General features: G+C 34.3%; 1 protein-coding gene across 2 annotated transcripts in view; it reads left to right on the top strand.

Moving 5' to 3' along the window:
* The window catches only part of LOC142341039 (uncharacterized), a 32,947-nt gene that overhangs the window by 6,156 nt on the left and 5,281 nt on the right, over positions 1 to 21,510 (top strand). The window contains exons 2-3 of one of the 2 annotated variants that reach the window (XM_075391872.1): positions 6,363 to 6,397; positions 15,797 to 15,946. In XM_075391872.1, the coding sequence (XP_075247987.1) occupies positions 6,363 to 6,397; positions 15,797 to 15,946 (185 nt within the window). Of the gene's footprint in view, positions 1 to 6,362; positions 6,398 to 9,503; positions 9,575 to 15,796; positions 15,947 to 21,510 lie in introns of those variants that run through there. The other variant, XM_075391874.1, reaches the window with a different exon arrangement.

The raw sequence follows: 21,510 nt of genomic DNA, 5'->3' as shown, positions 1-21,510 counted from the left end.
CGTGTCATTTCTGAGCGTAGTTATTGACCTCCGTTAAAAGTTTTTGAGTATAATCACTGTTAAGACTTTAAAGTTTTTCGAAAATTTTTTCGAAGATGAACCGATTCTAAACTTTTTCTCGTGCATTGTGAGTCAGTCTTAGGGATTAAGTGGACTGTTACAGGATCCCGTTTTTTTCTAGTGCAGCTAAATTTGATCTGGGTAGCGTTATCATATTCTAACTATTAGTTTTAAAGCTTAAATGCCACGAGTTTTCATATATTCTTTTATAAATTTTCGTGTTCTTTTTCTTATTTTTGGAACCTTTTGAACTTTTATCACATTATCTTGATACTGATACTGATAGTTCCCATTCAATTGGGGAAGACGTTCAACCGATCATATATAAGTTTTCAGAGAAGAACTTATGAGATAAATTGCTTCGACTTTCTTCTGGCTTTTTTCTATTGAATTTTTGGTTATTGCCTCTCTTTGTTGTTGTTTTCATCTTTAGTGACCTGTTGTAAGGTCTTATTGAACAAATATGAGTGGCCAACAAACTTGCTGTCCCATGGAGGCATAATTTAGCGTATTTAGTTGATTCCGTTGAAAGCTAATGAAATTTATGGCGTTGATACTACGAGTTTTCTCAAAAATTTCGTGATTCTAGTGTTTTTGTTCATATTTGAGTTTTCGGAACTACATTGTTGAAATAGAAGAAGAACATTTCTGTTAAAAAATTTATTGAACATGGAAAAGTTTTTTTTCGTAAAAAATGTATTTTTCAATGCCTTCGACACTTTTCTTTCTCAATTTTTTTTTGAAATTGTTGTTTTCGCCTGTTTTTGTTTTTTAGGTAGCCGTAAATTGCTGACAAAACTTGCTTGTAATTGAGGATTGCATTAATGATGTTACCCGAATCAATTAGAAAGTTTCTAGTCCTCAGTCTTAAAGTTTATGATATACATTTTCAAACATTTTCATTTTTTTTTCAGTTTTTGTTGTTCTTTTCCTCAAATTGTAACTTATTGTCATCAATGAGGGGTCACATCCAATTTTTTGTATTTCAAAAAATAACATGTCTACTGATTTTATTTGTCACCGATGCTTTGTTTGTTGGACATTTTGCGTTTTTATAAACGTTTTTTGAGTGGTCATTTTTTGTGCATCTTTTTCTCTTCTTTCAGAACAATCGCGTAGTAACAGATCCCAATGGTTTACAAATTTGGTCCATATAAACTTATTTAATCTCTCAGTATAATTCCTGCAGCTGAATTAGTAGAAATAAGAATTGAAATAAAAAGACAAAATATTCAGATATTAGCTAATGATTTTAATGGTAGCAATAGCTTGTGTTTTCGCAAATCGTTTTTAATCTTTAAGGTTTTTCTTTAGTTCGTTTCTAAGGATTAAACTGCCCAAACAAAAGGACTTTTGGTTTTGTAGTGACTTTTGAAATTTCTTGGTTTAAAAAATATTGATTAAATTTTGAATTTCGCCTCATTGACCGTTCTCTTTGCTGACTTGTAACATAGTCTCATTAAGAAAACTTTCCGTCCGCTGTATAGTTAGGAGAAATTAAATTTGAGTAGTTAAGGTTTTATCTGACTGCATTTTGACGTTGTTACTATGTGCTTTTAAATTTAGATATTCAGTTTTTGCCGTGAAGTTTTTGTTTTTGCAAATTTTTTTGGTTGTTTTTTTTTTAATCTCGTAGTCTCTTTCAGGTCAGATCTCATTTGCGCTTTAATAAGGCATGGCATTATGTAATTCAATTAGTAGATATGTTGCGTAACGATTGTTTTAAGCTCAAACATCTTTTTTTGCTATTTCTTCATTTGTTGACTATTAAGTCAAAAATGCAGATGAGCTCGGGTCGGAACATCATGTGCGAACGCACATTAACGAGCCGCCTTGTTTTGAATAAAGTGTTAATTTAACGTTGAGTTGAAGTCTTGATTACATTACACAAACATCAGAGTTTGTTCTGGGCCCAATCTATTTCTTTTCCCATTTGCATAGTTTTAATAGGGAACTGACTCGAGGTTATTCCAAAGTTGAAAACACATTACCATAAGTCCATGATTTGATGAGCTTGATTCACTTTGAGAAATCATTTGGATTTAATTTTGTGCAGACACATAATAGCGGCACTATTTATTATTAAAGTCAACTGTTTCAAATTCTCATGATTGTATTGCCTTTTACAATTCAAAATATTTGGATCGTATTGGTGAACTGTGGAATATTTTCCGTTTGGGCACCCCAGTACGTTATGCTTCCCCCAGTTGCACAGCCCTTACGTAATGATTCTTTATGTAAAAACATGACAAATAATATGCATCCTCTAAGATGTTGGGGGCAACAAACGGAAAAGATCCAAGAAATAATTAATTATCGACAATTTTGTCCCTTTTCTTAAGTTTTCTCCCTTTTTCTATTTTCATGCGTTGTGGAATACTTTTTCGAGTTCAATTACATATCATCTGCTTCTGTGGATCTACTTTTTGAGCCATGTTACTACCGAGGTCATTTGAAAGTTAAAGTTTGAGAGGCCATTTTCCACAGAAACAAATGGAAAAACTATTTTTTAAACTAATTTGTGCTTTTTTGAGCTTTTCGGGTGTTTGATGTTGTTACGGAGGGTGTTGCAATTCACTGATTGAACGCAACAAGTTCTAAAAAAGTTCCTGAGATCAATTTTTGTGATCTCATTTCTTTTAACTGTTTAGTGCAGAAAAAATTGTAACTACATTTCCAATTTATTTTTTTATTCACAACCTTTTCGGAACATTTTCAAAAATCATTATGGAATAATTTGCATTTCTATTGTGCATTAGTTCACCACGTACAGAATTTGTATCAAAAGTTCTGTTTTTGAGGAAAAATTTGAGGAAAAAATTTACCAGATTGTGTTTTTCTCTTTTTGTTTTTCTCAGTTTCTCAAAAAAAAAAATTGTAGAATAAACCATTAGAAGCCAAAGAACATTTTCCAAAGCTTAGCTTAAGTGATTTCCAATTTTGAGTCAATTCACGAGTCTTCCTGGTACGTTTTTCAAAGATCCGTTCATTTCTGCTATTTCAGGTCATGGAGAAATTAAATCAGAGAGGAAACTTGAGCAAAGCTGGATTATTAAAAGTAGCAAAAAAGCAAGTAGATTTTTAGCTCAAATTTTTCTTAAATTACCTTTTAAGTGGAGTAAAAAAATTTGAGTAAAAAATTGGAGTCCTTTCTTGTGGATTTGAAAACATTTTTTTCTTCTCTTGAGCGCCATTGATAGGATACTTATCTGTTCTAATTGCAACTATTTGCTACTGTTTGAATTCATTATAGGGTAGCTAAAGCTTCTTATGACTTTGGTATTATTTGTTGTTATAAATTATCTGTGAACAAATAATTTTTGCTTTTTCTCTCTGTTATTGTGTTGTATTTTTACTTAGTTTGAATAAAACAATTTTCAGTGGTTAACAATGAGGCATAAATGTACTTCCTTGATGTGTCAAGTTTATGGCTAGTGGTTTCTATGAATTTGGCAAGATTTGATCTCGGAAATTTGAATTAAATTTTGAATTTTTTGAGATATATATATATATATATATATATATATATATTATTTTTGTTGTCTTATCATTTAATATTATGAAGTGCAAGTGTCATAGGTTGCTAAATTAGATTGGTTTAAAAGATTGTTAATTGCTCGCAAACGATGTCCTGTCGGTCTTATTTTTGCTTGAATGATTTTTCGCCTGTCCCATTTAACTGTTCGTCCTCAAATACGCGATTCACGTAAACTGTTTTGGAGACCTAATCTTATGGTCAGTAGGGTGGTTGACCCCCACATCAGCCCCCTCTCACTTCACCTCAAATCCAATACCCACCCCTCTACATGGCGCAGGCCGTAACTGAACCAAAAAACCCCTACCGTTATTGCGCCGCCCACAGTTCCCCCTTGCCCCCCCCCCAATGTTGCCCCCAGTGCACCCCCATCCCACCCCCATCTGGGCTCACTTCACGCCTGTTCAATCAAGCTAAAGCTAGCCCCATTAAACCGCGCATAGCTACTGACGAAGCCAACCACTCGCCGGTCGTTTGAGAGCAATTAGCCCGACGTTAGTTGGTTATGTTTTTTTCTTTGCTTTTTTAATTTTTAATAGCCGCGAAGCGATAGCGGTCATTATTGGGGATATCTTTGTTTTTTTTTAACTCGTCGTCTCCATCGATGATTCTTGAGACCTGAGTTCTTGGAATTGACATTGTAAATGACTTTAGTTACTTCTACTGCTTTGCAGTTAAAATTTGTGTATGTGACGTCCTTTGTTCTGCTTTTAGATCAATTGCGTGACTTGTCTTATTAAAAAAATGACTTCTGAAATCACTTAATGATCTTTAATTTTTATGAACAATTATTAGCTAAAAATCAATAGTGTGCATTCAAGTAGTGCCAGAAGTATATGCCCTAATTCTTGAGTATAAAAGTCTGGTCAATCATATTTCTTTAGCTGTTTCATTTCATGGAAGGCCACAAGCGTCTATCGCGGATGTTTTCCGGCAATCTGCCGGCTATGTTTCATTTTGTTGTCGTTTTATTTTTAATCCCAATAATGCCCTAAGATGCCCTAATTATTTGAGTTAACCGTTTCAGTTCATGACAATTACTTTCTTCGACTTAATAATTTAAATTTTGTTAGTATTTGTTCTCCTTATTACTGTCTTACCACTTAACCTCCATAATCGCAGATTTCAACAGTTGCTAATAACAAAAAGACGAATACGAACAGTTGTTTGAGTTCAGAGCGTTTTTTTCCGACACTCAAAAAATAGTCTTTTAGTCATGGAAAATTTCACAGTTTTCTTTGTTGCCTTAGCGCTTGGTCTCAAAAATAACATTTTCTATTGACCCCAATGATCGGCTTGATTTTAGTTAAAGTGTTGGCTCCAACTTTCAGTTAATGTTCTCATCGACTAGGATACCGCCGGCTTAGTAATGGTAAAGCTATTTTGTAAATCTTTTCTACATTGGTAAATATATTGTCCGCTTTTTAACCATCAGAATTGATAAGGAGAATTCATTGAATTCTAAAATTTTTCGAATGATTTTCTGCGGTAAGGTTTTGGCATTTAGTGAAGGGGTTTTCTAAGTCTGACGACACAGGCTTTCAAATATATCTTGATTTTTGTCAACTTTTAATAACCGCCTTTAACCTCTCAAACGGCTATTGTTTAGGCACTCTCTTTTTTTAAGATTCAAAGAATTTAAATTGTATTGGGGTGCTGTCTTTTTTTAAGATCTGTTTGAACATTTTCATGATTTTTGAAGTCGAATTGGAGTAGTTATTGTTGTCACGCCGAAACAAGAAGTGGAGCAAAAAAGCGAGTTGTTTTGCGGCGTGAAAGTTTTTCGCTCTATTTTTAAAGTAGAGTAAGAAAACGGTGTTTCAACAAAAATTCAGTTTTTGTTCACATGTGGCAATTTCACTTTGATTTTCACTGTTTTTTTCAATTTTTTGGATAGAATTTTTTTCTATGTGGTTTTCCCAATCCATTTATGGTTCCTTCTAGGCCTAGTTTTTTGTTTGAACCAAATTTCTTTTTCTCGCTAGTGTTTTTTTTTCACATGCGGCATTTTGACATTGATATTGTGGTTTTTAAAATTTTTTATCTGACTTTTTAGAAAATGTATTCTAAATTATTTCACGCATTGAATTACGCAAAATAGTAAGTACGGTCAATATCAACAGATCAAAATCAAAAGAAACGGGATTAACCGATAAAGAACGGGATTAACCGGTCATTAAATCATTGTGAATTAGATTATCAAAGTTCATTAGAGCGATTGCTAGCTGATATTATTTTTAAGTTTAACACCTTTCAGTTTAGAAGCTGATGTAAGTATATATTTTGAATCTAACTGAAACTGCACAGAACAATTTGTGAAATTTAGAAAAAAATTTCAATTTCAATCTTTCTTTTTTTTTGTTTCAATACCGATGAGCTTCTAGCGCGTCAGTGGCAAATATTTTCCAGTAATCTGCTGGCTATATTTTAGTTTTTGATTCAGTACTTGTCCTGCTTGTTTTACTTTTCTTTTTTCATCGTTTCCTTATTTCTGACAGATCTGTTTTTCAATTTCCAAGTAAATTTTAATTATATAAAAAGATTGTAAAGGTTTTGAATTGATGAACCAGCTTACATGGAATTGTTGTCATAGCTTCATTTTTGCTGCTAATATGCTCTTGTGAAACAAAACAAACAAATCATTAGAAAAATAGACAAATAGAACTTTTTTCAGATATTATATTATGTTCATATCTTATGTTTCAAGTATAGTTTGTTTTGAAAAGCATAATAATGTGTAGATTTCCTAACATTACAATTTTTTCAGGGGCTACGAAATGTACGCTAATCTGGGCTATCAGGGTGAGTGACCACTTTTGATTAAATTTATTGAAGTACTTTTTATTGACATTATGAAAATTTTTATCAAGAGTATAATTAGCTGCATAATGTATATAAAATCATTTTCCAGTATTCATTAGTAGACAACTGAACGTCCACGTAATTAGCTGGGTTTGCAAGATGAAGCATTTCGAACCTCAATAAATTGATCCGAGCTGGTAATCAGGGTTAGTTTTGTTCATATGGTCTATTTTGTTTTTTGGAAAAAAAAATGGGACCTGATCGAAATCATAGCTCAGACTATCTTATTGATGTTCAAAATTACAAGTTTTTCTGCATAGCTGAAAACTGAATAATCAACCAAAATGCGGAAAATGTTAACAATCTACTTTTTAATAAAACCGTTGATCAGATCTGTCTATTTGAACAGAGATTATTACTTTAAACTTAATAAAAATGCGATGGGCAACGATGTCTGATGGCTAACAGTTTATAAGAAACCCGAAAATGATCTCAATAGCCATGAAATGAGTAAGCATATCATGCAAGAATATTATCGGGCACAATTTATTGTCAGTTCAGTAAACTTTGAAATACGCAATCTATTTCATCGTTCACTATTCTTCGAGGCAGAGAGCTTAATTTGAAAGATTCAACATTGACTCAAAGAAGTGAAAGTCCAAGTTCAATCTCTCCAAGAAATCTAACTTTTGACATTTGAATCAAACCCCTATAAATGATGAGCTGCTTCGCTATCGGAGACGGAGACGTTCGGTTTATTTCAGCTCCAGTGTATTTTTATGAAGAAAACTTTTATTTTGCTATGCTGAAAAATTGAACTCTTAACTTCAATTTTAAAAACACTTTTTAATTGCTCTTGAACGTAGTTCATAGCAATTAATGTAAACGTGTGTGTCTTTTTTATGCAAAATTTTCGCTTGACAATTATGACTTTTCGAGTGACTTTTACGCCCTTGACTTTTTGCATTTCGCGTGATCTGAAATTCCCTCTCAATCACAATTTCAAGCAGCTGAACTCAATTGGCGGCAATTTATTACTAAAATTCGAAAGAAAAGTGCGCCGAAACTGGTGTCATTTTTTACTTTAAATCTTAATAGTGGTATATGTTAACCTCTAATGTGGTTATTTGAAGCCCACTATAGAACTTCTTAATCCCATTTAGGCTCCCCCCGACTGAAACAGGCTGCAATTGATTAGAGCTCCCACTAGTCGTTCAAGAGCAATTCTTCCGACGGTTAGTCGGTTATGTTTACCCTTCGGTTCTCTAATTACATTACAACAAAATTTTACTCCGCCTCAACCTCCTGCCCAGTAATCGGGTGCACGCTTCCTGGCGTCCGGGTAAATAAGATTTTGTTCTAACTTATACCAGAAGACCTGTTGCATTATAGGCACTCGCATCATTACATTCTGAATGATTGGGACCATGGCATATACCATGCCATGGTCCTGACGTACGTCCTGACGTACAATTCAAAGAATTTTCATTGACTAAAAAAACTAGACCTAAAACGGACTATGAATGGATTGAAAAAACTATTTAGAAAAAAAAACGAGGAAAAAAATGAGGACCGGGCTTTATCGGTTTATCCCGTTTCTTTTGATTTTTCTCTTTTGAGTTTGACCGTAATCACTAAACTACGTGTTTCAATGTTTGAAAAAATTTAATTTCCATTCAGTTGAAACAGTGTGTGAAGCAATTCAGAAGTCTACGTGAATTTCAACGTGAAAGTCGTGACTTATCTAGAGCGAAAACGTTATCAAAAGGTAAAGCGAATTAAAAGTCCTGACGTACAACTCAAAAAATTTTCATAGACTAAACAAAAAACTAGACCTAGAACGGACTATGAGTGAATTGGAAAAACTATTTTATAGAAATCAGATCAAAAAAATAAAAAAGGAGAAAATCAATGTCAGAATGCCGCATGTGAACAAAAAACCACTAGCCAAAAATGCAAAAACAAAAAAAAAGGCCTAGAATGAACTATGAATGGATTGGAAAACCATTTCGAAAAAAAATCCAATCCAATAAAGTCGAAAAAACAGTAAAAATCAATATGAAATTGCCGCATGTGAACAAAAAACCACTAGCGAGAAAGCGAATTTTTGTTCAAACACTGTTTTCTCACTCTACTTTATATTTAGAGCAAAAAAAATCACGCCGCAAAACCACTTGCTCTTTCGCTCCACTTCTTGTTTCGGCGTGACCAAAATCACTACTCCAATTTGACTTCAAAAATCATGAAAATGTGTGAACAGATCTTAGCAAAAACATAGCAGGACACGTCCTGACGTACAATTCAGAGAATTTTCATTGACTAAACAAAAAACTAGACCTGAATTGAACTATGAATGGATTGTAAAAACCATTTAGAAAAAAAATCCGATCCAAAAAATTGAAAAAACAGTAAACATCAAAGTGAAATTGCCGCATGTGAACAAAAAACCACTAGCGAGAAAACGAATTTTTGTTCAAACACCGTTTTCTCACTCTACTTTAAAATTAGAGTTAAAAAATTTCACGCCGCAAAACCACTCGCTTTTTCGCTCCACTTCCTGTTTCGGCGTGACCAAAATCACCACCCCAGTTTGACTTCAAAAATCATGAAAATGTGTGAACAGATCTTAAAAAAAAGACAGCGCCCCAATACAATTCAAATTCTTTGAATTGTAATAAGTAGGAAGGGATGTTTCTGTTTTTGTGCAAGGGATGTTGAACAATATCACATTTATAGAACAAAATTTCTAAATGCTTTTATAAAAAAACACCTATAATTCTTTGTATTTGAAAAGTGAAAGTTGATTATTTAACACAGAACGAGTAAGTGTCAGTCATGTTTTCAGACAACAAAAATAACTCAGCGTTTTCAATGTTGTTCAATATTTGTATGCTGAGTAAGCGGGTAATCCCCTACTTTTCAAAATGGTTTCAAATCACTCAGTTCGCACAGTTCTGCATCAACTCTTCTCTACAATAAATAAGATAGAAACGAAAAACGCTGAATATATTTTTCTCGCTTCAACAAGAACAAACATGACAAGATCAGATTTTTGAGCTACAATAGCATGTTTTTAATTTCATCATTTTTTAAATTCACGTGCTCACTATTTCTCAAAAAAGGACACCAAAATGACACAAAAGTTTAGAAGACGTCAATCTCAACTAATCAAATCATGTTAGATCTTTCTATTTTACTCATTTCGGCATTTTTTGTATACGCTTGGAAATAAAATTTTATACTTTTAACTGTTTTTTGTCTTTGCAAAACAAAAAATATGTCAACTTGTAGCCCTTTCATTTATTTTCTGGTTGCAAACTTTTTAGCTCAGCAAATTTTATTAACAGATGCAGTTATCGACGACGCACAAATTTAAATTTGCTGCTTATTTGAGAGCTTTTTATGCAGTTTCCAAACTGCTTTTGTACATAATTTTAACTGAATTTAATAGTGCAATAGGTTGTATTTTTCGGTTTTCACTGTATATTGCTAATATATCAGTACAGCTGTATATTTTTCTCTTTTAGTCTGCAACATTTTTGAAATTTGATTAATAGCAGCCGTCAGCCTCTCAAACGGCTAATATTTAGGCGCTCTCCTTTTTTTACAATTCAAAGAATTTGAATTGTATTGGAGCGCTTTTTTTAAGATCTGTTCACACAGTTTCACGATTTTTGAAGTCAAATTGGAGTAGTGATTTTGGTCACGCCAAAACAGGAAAAGGAGCGATAAGCGAGTAGTTTTGCGGCGTGAATTTTTATCGCTCTAAGTTTAAAGTAGAGTGAGAAAGCGGTGTTTGAACAAAAGTTCGCTTTCTCGCTAGTAGTTTTTTGTTCACATGCGGCAATTTCACTTTGATTTTTACTGTTTTTTCGACTTTATTGGATTGGATTTTTTTCGAAATGGTTTTCCAATCCATTCATAGTTCATTCTAGGCCTAATTTTTTTGTTTGAACCAAATTTGCATTTTTGGCTAGTGGTTTTTTGTTCACATGCGGCATTCTGACATTGATTTTCTCCTTTTTTATTTTTTGATCTGATTTCTATAAAATAGTTTTCCCAATTCTCTCATAGTCCGTTCTAGGTCTAGTTTTTTGTTTAGTCTATGAAAATTCTTTGAGTTGTACGTTAGGACTTTTAATTCGCTTTACCTTTTGATAACGTTTTCGCTCTAGATAAGTCACGACTTTCACGTTGAAATTCACGTAGACTTCTGAATTGCTTCACACACTGTTTCAACTGAATGAAATTTAAATTTTTTTCAAACATTGAAACACGTAGTTTAGTGATTCCGGTCAAACTCAAAAGAGAAAAATCAAAAGAAACGGGATAAACCGATAAAGCCCGGTCCTCAATTCTTTTTGCATTAGGTTATAAAAGTTAAGTAGAGAGATTGCTAGCTGATATTGGTACTAAGCTTAATACTCTTCAGTTCAGAAGTGAAGTAAGTATAGGATTGGAATCTAACTGAAACTGCACAGTGAATTAGAACAATTTTTGAAACTAAGGAAAAAGTTTAGTCAATTTCTATCTCTTTTTTTGTTCTGTTTCCCTATGTGCGTCTCGCGCATCAACGGCTGCTTTTTTCTGGCAATCTACCGGCTATGGTATTGTATTTAGAGTCAATTGAAGTAATTTTTGACAAAATTTACAGTGCAAATCTAAAAATCTATGTCAGAGAGCCTATTTGTACACCTCATTTTTTCCAGTTGAGCAATTTTATATTTTTTTCCGTGAGGTCTATATTTTAACGGGTATTTGGTAGGGATGCATTTTCAATGATTTCGAGGATTTGGATGTTGCTTTAAAGTTGATTTTAACTAGCAGTCATTGAAAATTTTTTTGTTTTGAGGTTAAAAACCACAATGTCTGTGTGACATATATGAGAAAGTGTTTTCGTTGTTGGTAAAAATTTGTTATTTTTGTTGAGAATTTGGTTTTTTTGCTTCTCGTATGTAGATTGGTATTTATCTTGTATTCGTTCTACTTAAGCTCAATTTATATGGTCTCACCATTGATTTCGTTGCTTCTCTGTTTTTTTCGTGAAATTGAATGTTATATCTACATTAATCTTATATTTCTGTTTGTTCTGAATATTCTTCCCTCTCATTTGTTTGGATGGTTGCGCTTGCTGTCTTTTCTTATTTTATCGCATCATCGATGGGATAAACTTTTGCTAAGCATATTTCTGAGTTTCTATTTTAGCATAGTCTCTTCTACAAAGTTTTCAAGATTTTCAAGAAAAAATTCCACAGCAATTTGCATCCTTTGTACCTTGCTTCGCGGTTTTCGATATTTTAGTTTTCCATTTTAGTTGTTTCTATGACGAGTTGTTATAGGTTCTATAACAGGGCTATTGGCTATTATTAGAGCAACTCTTTGCTCGTTATGTTGATTCAATGTCAACACCATTATAGTGAGAGTAAAGTTTGGGACCTTTGCGGGTTGCGACCCCACAATTTCTTAATTGATTGCAATCCTGTGCTCTCCACTGAGCCAACTGGTCCACATTGCGAGAGGCTTACTATGCTCTCTTATATTGAGCTATCGTTTCAAGCTCCATCTTATGATCACAACTTACTTTCTAGAGTGTATACTCCAACAGCTATTGATTACTTTTTCTTTATATTCAATACTTGAAGTGTTGAGACAGAGTTGGGTTTCTCGCAAACGTTTTTGTTTCAATTCTTGAATAATTCCAGCCTTTGTTTTGTGCGATGTGCACTTAGAAGGATGGTTTGTAGTACATTTTTCAGTACTGTCAATTTTGCAGTTATCAATTTTTTCATTGCAAATCTATATGAATTACAGTTTTCTCTTATATATTTAGTGGTTGTTTATTTATCTCAGTCTTTCTGTTTTCCACGGTCCCAGTGTCCTTATTTTTGTCGAAGATCTTTATTCTTCTTTTTCTTTTTATGAGCTTTTCTCTGGCAAGCGGTTTTTAGCAGTTCTGCTTGCCTCTTTCCCATTCTTATAATAAAGGTTTTTGATGATTTGTATGTTTTTCTTGGTGTTGTTTTTTTTGCTCAGCATATGTTATGACCGTTCAGTCTGTTTTTCTTCTGATGGCGGCTTGATTTGTCTTTTTTTATTCGGTACAACAAAATAACCGAATTTCTCTCAGCGTTCAAAGAGTTTGATTTCAAGCTCCTGACATTTTCACCGAACAAAAATCGGGCTATGCAAATTTGGTTTGTTGATTTCGTGTTTGCGTGCAGCATCAAGTTCAGAATGAAACTGAATATGAGAGAATTAAACAACCATTTCCTTACATAGAGACAAGTAATTATGACAATAAAATCGTTGCAAAGAGTGTATTTAGTATGTAATGTACCTCTCTCTCAGATCAATTTTATCAATCAACGAACAAGCCAACACCAAGTCTCAGCGTCTCACTGTCTTAACCGCATATTATGACAACACAAATTGTAGAGCGCTAGAGCCCAGAATCCCCATTATTCACAGTTTTTACGTATCCCAGGTTAATCGACCTTGGAAAAATCTATGGAAAAATTTGGTACAGGGCCATAGTACGGCACCGTAAAAGTCTCAAAAAGTTCCTATCAACTTTACTACGGCACCGTACACGGTGGTGCTAACATTTTAAGGTATCATTTTAAGGCTGTATTTTTGCTACACTTAGCTAAACTTAATTACCCGGACTTGAGTCGCAGAGCTTTTCACCGCTGATCCTGCATATTTCAAGAACAAACATTAATTCAGTTCTGAAACATGGTAGCTCCAGAATATTTTAAGTTTCTTTATGTACAGTATTTCTTCACTGTAATTATATTGAGGTCATAGAGTTCGCCCAGACTAAACTTATCCTGTATAGTCTGAAAATTACTCATACAGCAAAATTAAGTCTGAGCACGAGAAAGGCATACTTTTGGTAGCTTACAACTGGTAATTAATATAGTAGTATACACACTATTTATATTAAAGCTGGTTTGTAGGCAATTACCACAAAGCCCATTTAGCTCAGTGGTTACGACTTGCTACGCAAATTAAATGTCACAAGTACCAGCGCGGAAGTTCGTATCGCATAAAAAGCAAACCCTGTTGGCGGGAGTTAGGCTAAACATATTACTTTTCAAGAAGGAGATTTTACTCAAAAATCAGACTGGCCAGTGTAAATAGTGACATGATCAGAGTACTGGCCATCCTAAAAAAAGAGAATGATTTTAGACTGATTCAGCGCTGATTTGCTCTGCCACCAACTTCCAGGTAAGCCCTGCAACTAGTGTAGCCCGGAATTGAGTCGCAGAGCCTTTCAGCGCTGAACCAGCCCATTTAAAGAGCAAACACTTCATTCAGTTATGAAACATGGTATCTCCAGAAAGTTTTAAGTTTCTTTATGTGCAGTATTTCTTCATTACGATTATATTGAGGTCATAGAGTTCGCCCAGATTAAACTTATCATGTATAGTCTGAAAATTATTCAAACAGCAAAATTAAGTCTGAGCAGGAGAAAGTCATCCTTTTGGTAGCTTATAACTGGTAATCAATATAGTAGTATACACACTATTTATATTTAAGCTGGTTTGCAGGCAATTACCAAAAAGCCCATTTAGCTCAGTGGTTACGACTTGGTGCGCAAATTAAATGTCACAAGTACCCACGCGGAAGTTCGAATCGGATATAAAGCAAACCTTGTTGGCGGAGTTAAGCTGAAGATATTACTTTTCATCAAGTAAATTTTACTCAAAAATCTGACTGGCCAGTGAAAATAGTGAGATGATCAGAGTACTGGCCATCCTAAAAAACAGAAAGTTTTTAGACTGATCCAGCGCTGATTTGCTCTGCTACCAACCTACGGGAGGCCTGATTGAACGAGCTCATTATTTATGACAGTTTGGGAGTACTCAGAGAATAATGTTTTTAGAAAACAATACCTTAAAAGGCTTCCAAAAAATGGTTTGGTTTTATAAGGGTCCGTACTAAATTTTGTAGAAATGTAAATTAGAAATGTTGTGAGGTAAAATTTTATGACAGTAGGGCGTACTTGCAGAACAATATAAATGTTGAAAAAACCATCTAAGAAATCTAACAAAACTTTATACGGCCATATTCGAATATTTTGTTGTTTTTCAGAGGTGTAAAAGTTATATACAGTGCCAAAAAGTAACGAAAAATGACTTAAAGAGATAGGCATTAATTAGTGATTACATAATCTGTCTACGGTTCCGTATAAAACAATAGGGCTCTAACAATTCGGAGCCGTACAATATTTTATACGTTCTCTGCGGCACTGTAGAAAACTTAGTAACTTTTCAAAGTTTCGTGTGAGGTGGCGGATAACTCAAGTTGTGATGGGGAGAACTCAAGGTATAGTCGAAAACTTTTTCCTTGCTTTCGTTCGAAATTGCTCTGAAAAAGTCCAGACAATAGTCCACCCCCGGGTTGAAGTTTCTTTGGTTTCAAACAAGGATCATATATGATTTCATACTGTCCATACTTGATTTCTTAGTACGATCCATGTTTGAAACCAAGGAAATCATATATTATCCTTGTATGATTACCAAGAATTCATATAAGATCCATACCTTTTTTTGTTTTTCATTCGGTAGGTTATCACCTATATGATACCCCGGCATCACATTGTGATCCGCCATAAGACCCTAACGTACAATATCATTTGCAAAGTTGGGTACTAAATAAAAGAGTAAGTCCAAACAGATTACAAAAATTTTCACATACTCTCTGGCCAGTTTATACTTATAAATGCTCATTTATAAAAATTCATCAAGAAAAAAATTTGCATACAACCACAAGTTCGTTTTCTGAATTTGTTTAAACAAACAAAGTTATTCTTTTAGCGCACAGAAAGAATCAAATATGGATTGGAAATGTTAATAAGTCCTCTGACTACAATATACGAAAATTTGTGGCACCAGTCAATGTTTTTTGTGTCATATATGACCTTGTATGATTTCCAAGAATTTTTTTCAACTTCATTAGAAATTCAAAATTATACAGTTTTTAGTCTTTGAAATTTTTTGTATGATCCCTGTATGATTTCTGGGAAATCATATATGGTTCTTGTTACCAAGAATTCATACAAATCATATATGACCTAGTATGATTACTAAGAATCATATATGAACTAGTACGAAATCAAAGAAATTTGCATGATCATTGACCCGGGCCTTGATAAGACTTTGACTCCGGTGCTCTTTCGCGTGACAATGCCCCCCCCCCCACTGTGTGCTAGACTAATCATGAATAACAGAATAATGGAAACAGAAAATAAACAATTTATTGATATTATATAAATCATTCGTAGATGCATCAATTAGTTATGCAAAAAAGCACTTGAACATACTTCTACGCTCTTTACAGGTTCATAGGCTATAGGTGAAAATAACAAATAATAGTTCTACTTTCGTTTTGTAGGCAGACGGCAAAAAGCTCAAGCAGCCCTTCACTTCATAACTTTGATGTGCAACCTCACAACAATCATTCTGTTCGGAGTGTGTCTCTGCTGTGGGTGTGAACAAGATCTTTGCTACTGCATCGGGCTGCTTATCATGACAATATTTACTGGTTAGACAGTCGGTGGTACCAGGGTCGAGGTGTCACCGCTAAAAATCGCTAAAAGATGTAAGATTTGCGATGAATTTGGGTAAAAAGTGTAAGATTTGCGTTCAATGCGATGAAAAAAACTTTAAAGCGGTGAAATTTTTTTCACCGCTTAAGCGGTGAAAGACAATTTTTTAGCGCCGCCAGCAAAATGCGGTGAAAAAAATTTTTCACCGCTAATTTCAACGCTTATCTTAAAATCACGGAAAATAGCATTTCGGTAAGTGACAAATGGCGCAGTGGAATAAGAAGTTTTTGAAATTCAGGCGTTGACATAAGAAGTTGTTGACATTCTTAGCCCCTGTTCGGAAGTTTTTTTTGTAGGAAATCCGGTGAATGTGCTGAAAAAAAATTTTTTCACCGCTAATCTTATATTATTTTTTGACCAAACATCGACCCGGGTAATTCAGGGTAAATGTAATGATGGATGAAATCTTCCTGATACCTCCCGAATAACATTTATTGTTAATTAAAGTCATTAGCAGTAATTACAAGAAATTAATCTTTTAAAAATCGAAATGAATGTTTTTAATTGCTCTCAAACGAAGTTTGTAGCAATTATATTAGTCCTGCTGGTTTTTTAATGCAATTTTTAATACGACTGACTTTTCCTCTGAGAGTTTTTTGGCTGACCATTTGATTTTTTCTCCGCAAGAAGGGCATAAACGTTAGAGGGCATTAAGTTGCTGAGCAGTTCACTTACGCCTTACTAGTCTGCAAGTATTTAATTCAGGGATTTTGTTGAGGAGACATTTATTCATTGCGTGAAGGGCGGTTGAATAGCATCTAGAGTTTGACCTTCCATCGAGCGTTTCTAGGGTTTCTAGCGTCTAGAGTTTGTCCTCCCATTCACCCATCGCCTCTACCACCTTCATCTTGTTTCAGTCCTTACACCGCACGTTGAAAACCCCACTCTCCAGTCATTTGAGAACCAATCTCCTGGTGTTAATTGGTTATGTTGATGACTTTCGACTTGAATTATTCATTTGTCATACGTATTTTTCAGTCTGCTGCAACAACATCTGCTTCGAGGAATTCAAAATTAAAAAAAAACTTCGTAAAAATTTTCCGTAAAAGGGATATATGACAAGCCATCAACATTTTTGTGGTCAATTTAAAGCTTTTTTCCTCGCTCCCAACGAGAGGAATCAAAAAATTATGTAAAAATAGGCTTGGACGGAAAATAGATCCGATTAAATTTGTATTGCGCTTCTCAAATAAAATTTTTGGCTCAGTAAATCCAAGAATGTTTGAAAACAGATTTATAAGTTGAAAGTCCAAATTGCAGCCACCAGTTCTACTCAGCTGAAAAATTACTGAATTTAGCTTGCTGCACAAAAGTAACCAAATATTATACATTTTTAATGTTTCATAACCCCTTATAACTTTTAACTTAACGTTTAACAACGTTTTATAACGCTTTACTCAAGTTATTATAAAAAATTGTAAAGTTTATTTATTTTTCTCGCCAAATCTAGTTGAGTAGTGAGATTTGTTTGGAACAAAGTCATAACTGTTAAAACACATATTTTAAAACTTTAATTGCTATCAAATGAAGTCTGTAGCAATTATATTAGTCCTGTTGGTCTTTTTTAATGCGATTTTTCGTTGGACCGATTTTTTTGTCTGACCCATTTTACTTTTCGTCCTCAAAAAAATGATAAACAGGTAGCGCCCAGCGGGCATTAACTTTAATCAGACGCCCTTAGCCGCGTTTAATAGTCCTTCAAGAACTTGGTGTGGTGAAGGTACTGGGAATACTGTAGTTGGAGGCTAAAAGATCTTTTTTAGAAGTTTTTGAGCCCAAAATGTTGCAATTTTTCGTGTTTTTTCGCCAAGTTTCGAGTTTTTGTTGGACCAGTCTACACTTGAGGCTGGCTAATTTGAAAAAAGTCTTTCTGCTAGACTTAAATACTCCTTATTAGCATTTTATGAGCTATATGTTTTGGGAATCCAAACAAAAGCACGTAAATTTATACTAATTTCGCAATTTTTTTCAAGGTTTTTGAAAGTTCTAATGGCTTTAAAACTGTTTTCAACATTTTAACATCACAATTTCTAGCATTTTTTTGACAATGGAGTAGTTTTCAACTTTTAAGTATCACAAACGTTAGCAATTTTTTCCAATTTTTTTATTAAAAAATTTTGGTCATTTTAAGGCTTCTGCAGCCACAAGAGCCTGGAAACCTCCTCTAAGGTGTGATAACAGAATACTGTATAGTTTCCGGAAGTATTGTAATGTTCTTCGAAGTTTTAATAATATGAAATTAAGCAAAACTTTACATATAATTACAATTTTTCCTAGTATTTTTTTCAAATTATTTTTGCTTTTTTTCAGGCAGCACTGACCTCCTCCATTGTCTGATTATAAGCGTAATTTCTAGAGCTAATGAATTGGTCATCGATATTTTAATGGTTCGAATTTTAGCAGCTTTTCGTTGAACCTTTTTTTTTTAAATTGTCGGAAAAGTGTTATCATTTTCCTAGTTTATGGATATTCAAGAGCAAGTAAAGTTATTTAATGATAAATTAGAGAACAATGGATAGTCTCTCGAGACAAAGAAATTTTTCCGAAGTACATAAAATCACGAATTTTAGCAAGATTTTGTTAAAATTTGCAATTATTTTTAAAAATTTTGAATATTTTTGTCCTCTTCTGATTTTAACAATCCTTACTGGCCAACAAAATTTTTTATGTCATTCAGTTGCGTTACGTGACAGATCTCCAGAAACCAAAAATTTATGGACACTTTTTCCCTTGCAGAATCTGGAAACTTCTTTTTTGAATTTTGCTCTGCTGTTTTTTCTATATGATTTAGTGACTAACAAGGCTAGAAAATTAGACTTGCAGAGTCCAATCTCATCACAAAAATATTCTTAGCTCTCTTTCTCTCTGTCTGTTGAGGTTTATTTCCTTCTCTTCTCGTTCATTTTTGACAGCCGCGTCCTCAATTCCAGGCGGCTATTATAGCGATCCTAATTTTTTTTTATTTTGTCTAACAGATTTTTATTTCATCTTACACTGACTTCTTGGAATTGACTTTTCCAATGACATACCTCATTCAAAAAAAGATTTCTGAACTCACTTATGACACTTTAAATATTATGAACATTTACCTATTAAAGACCAATAGTGTGCATATAAGTAGTGCCAAACATATATGCCCTAATTCTTGATTATTAGAGTCTTGAGTTTTTGACTCCAAATATTAATTTTGGGATCTTTTCCGTTGGTGCCCGCCAGTACGCTATGCGCCCCCATTTACAGAGCACGTGCCATTGCATATCAGATCATTAGATAAAAAATTTGCACGTGCATATGGGGGGTGCAAACAAAATGCACCCACTAAGCTGAGGGAGCACTAACGGAAAAGATCCCAGTTTTGAAAAACCCTATTAGGGCTTTCTTCTTATAGAGCTTTTGTGTCTTATAAAAATGACAGTCCGAAGTTAACTCAAATGGTCTAGTGATCTAATAAAGGAATGATGGTCGATCTGTCTGTTTTATTTCCATAGTTGTTTCAATTCATGTAACGCCACAAGCGTCTATCGCGGCTACTTTACGGCAATATGCCGGCTATATTTTATCTCTCTCACACAATCTCTCTTTCTCTCTCTCTTTCTCTGTCTCTCTCTCTCTCTCTTTTCTTTACTATTTTGCTGATGTCGCCCTTCGGCTGCTGTTATGTGGCGTGATCTAATCATCTTTTACCCTCATCAAAGCTGAAATATAGTAGAAATGTTTCATTATAAATAAAATAACCAGAACTTTTTAAAAATCATTATTAGTAGCTCTCAAATAAAATTTGTAGCAATTATATTAATCCTGTCGGTCTTTTTATTTGCTTTTTCGCTTGATCAATTTTTCGTCCTCAGAAACGGGATAGAGAGGTTAAGTTTAGAGAGGTTAAGGGATAGAGAAGTTAAGACATATATCAAGCATGTCACGATCAAGTCTACTTCGACTCCTAAAATCTGTGACATTTTTTAGTGACGTCTGGTGCAATTTGACCTCAAAATTCATCAAAAAATTCAAGCCAATTTGAACATTTTAAATACATCAACCTGAGTTACACAGTGCAGCAGACAAAGAATCATTCCGTGAACTCCCAGTCAATGAAAGACCGAGAGAACGCTATTTTCTTTTAAATATACTAGTCTGCTATTTATAAAATATAAGTCTACTATAGCGAAGTCTTTTTTATAAACTGTTCAGTCTAACTTATTTTCATATATCATGTATATACCATTGACTCCGGTAGTGTTACTAAATCAGTGAGTATTTACTATTTCTCAGAAGAGAGCACTGGGTACTTGAAGAAAATGCGTTCTATTTTACGTAGAAATCAGCTGCAAAAATTTTGTTTATGATAAATTTAGCTAAGCATAATAACAAAATGATCAAATAAGACCAGTTTGCATTTTTTCGGTTTTTGGAGCGATTGGGACAAGTTCTGCTCTTAAATTTCGAAAAAGACCTGCCAAACATAAAACTAGAGTTTCTGAGCCTTTCTTATGCTCTTTTTATTTTTGTCTTGATGCCAGTACGCTTTGCGCCCCCAGTTATAGAGCACGTGCCATTACATAGTAGATCATTAGGTAAAAAATATTGCACGTGCATGGGGGGGGGGTGCAAAAAATATGCACCCACTAAGCTGAGGGAGAACAAACGGAAAAGATCCCAATTTTGAAAAACCCTATTAGGGCTTTCTTCCAATAGAGCTTTTGTGTCTTATAAAAATGACAGTCCGAAGTTAACTCAAATGGTATAGTGGTCTAAAAAAGGAATGATGGTCGATCTGTCTGTTTTATTTCTATAGTTGTTTCAATTCAAGTAACGCCACAAGCGTCTATCGCGGCTATTTTACGGCAATCTGCCGGCTTTGTTTTATCTCTCTCACACAATCTCTCTTTCTCTCTCTCTCTCTTTCTCTCTCTCTCTCTCTCTCTCTCTCTCTCTCTCTCTCTTTCTCTCTCTCTCCCTCTCTCTCTCTCTCTCTCTCTCTCTCTCTCTCTTTTCTTTACTCTTTTGCTGATGTCTCACTTCGGCTGCTGTTAGGTGGCGTGATCTAATCATCTGTTACCCTCATCAAAGCTGAAATATAATAGAAATGTTTCATTATAAAAAAAATAACCAGAACTTTTTAAAAATCATTATAAATAGCTCTCAAATAAAGTTTGTAGCAATTATATTAATCCTGTCGGTTTTTTTATTTGCTTTTTCGCTTGATCAATTTTTCGTCCTCAGAAACGGGATAAAGAAGTAGCGACCAGTGATCTTTGTAATCTCTTAGAGTCTTTCATCTCATTAGTCTCGAAATAGACTTATTCTTATGGCGTGAAGAGTGGTTCTTAGAAATTGATCCCACACCCTCAACACCACCCCTGCTCCCATCAGCCCCCCAATCCCCACTACTGCTCATCGCTCTGACTGTAAGGGCCCCGGGGCAGCCAACGATCCCTTCCCAGCGTTGCTCCCCCCCCCCGTCTCACTCACCGTAGTTGGCTATTGACAAAGCCAACAGCTC

Source organism: Convolutriloba macropyga, chromosome 6, assembly GCF_964194025.1.
Source record: "Convolutriloba macropyga chromosome 6, txConMacr16.3, whole genome shotgun sequence".
In the NCBI taxonomy this organism is placed as follows: Eukaryota; Metazoa; Xenacoelomorpha; order Acoela; family Convolutidae; genus Convolutriloba; species Convolutriloba macropyga.
Note: the sequence above shows the minus strand (reverse complement) of the source record. Positions and strands in the feature narration are given on the sequence as shown.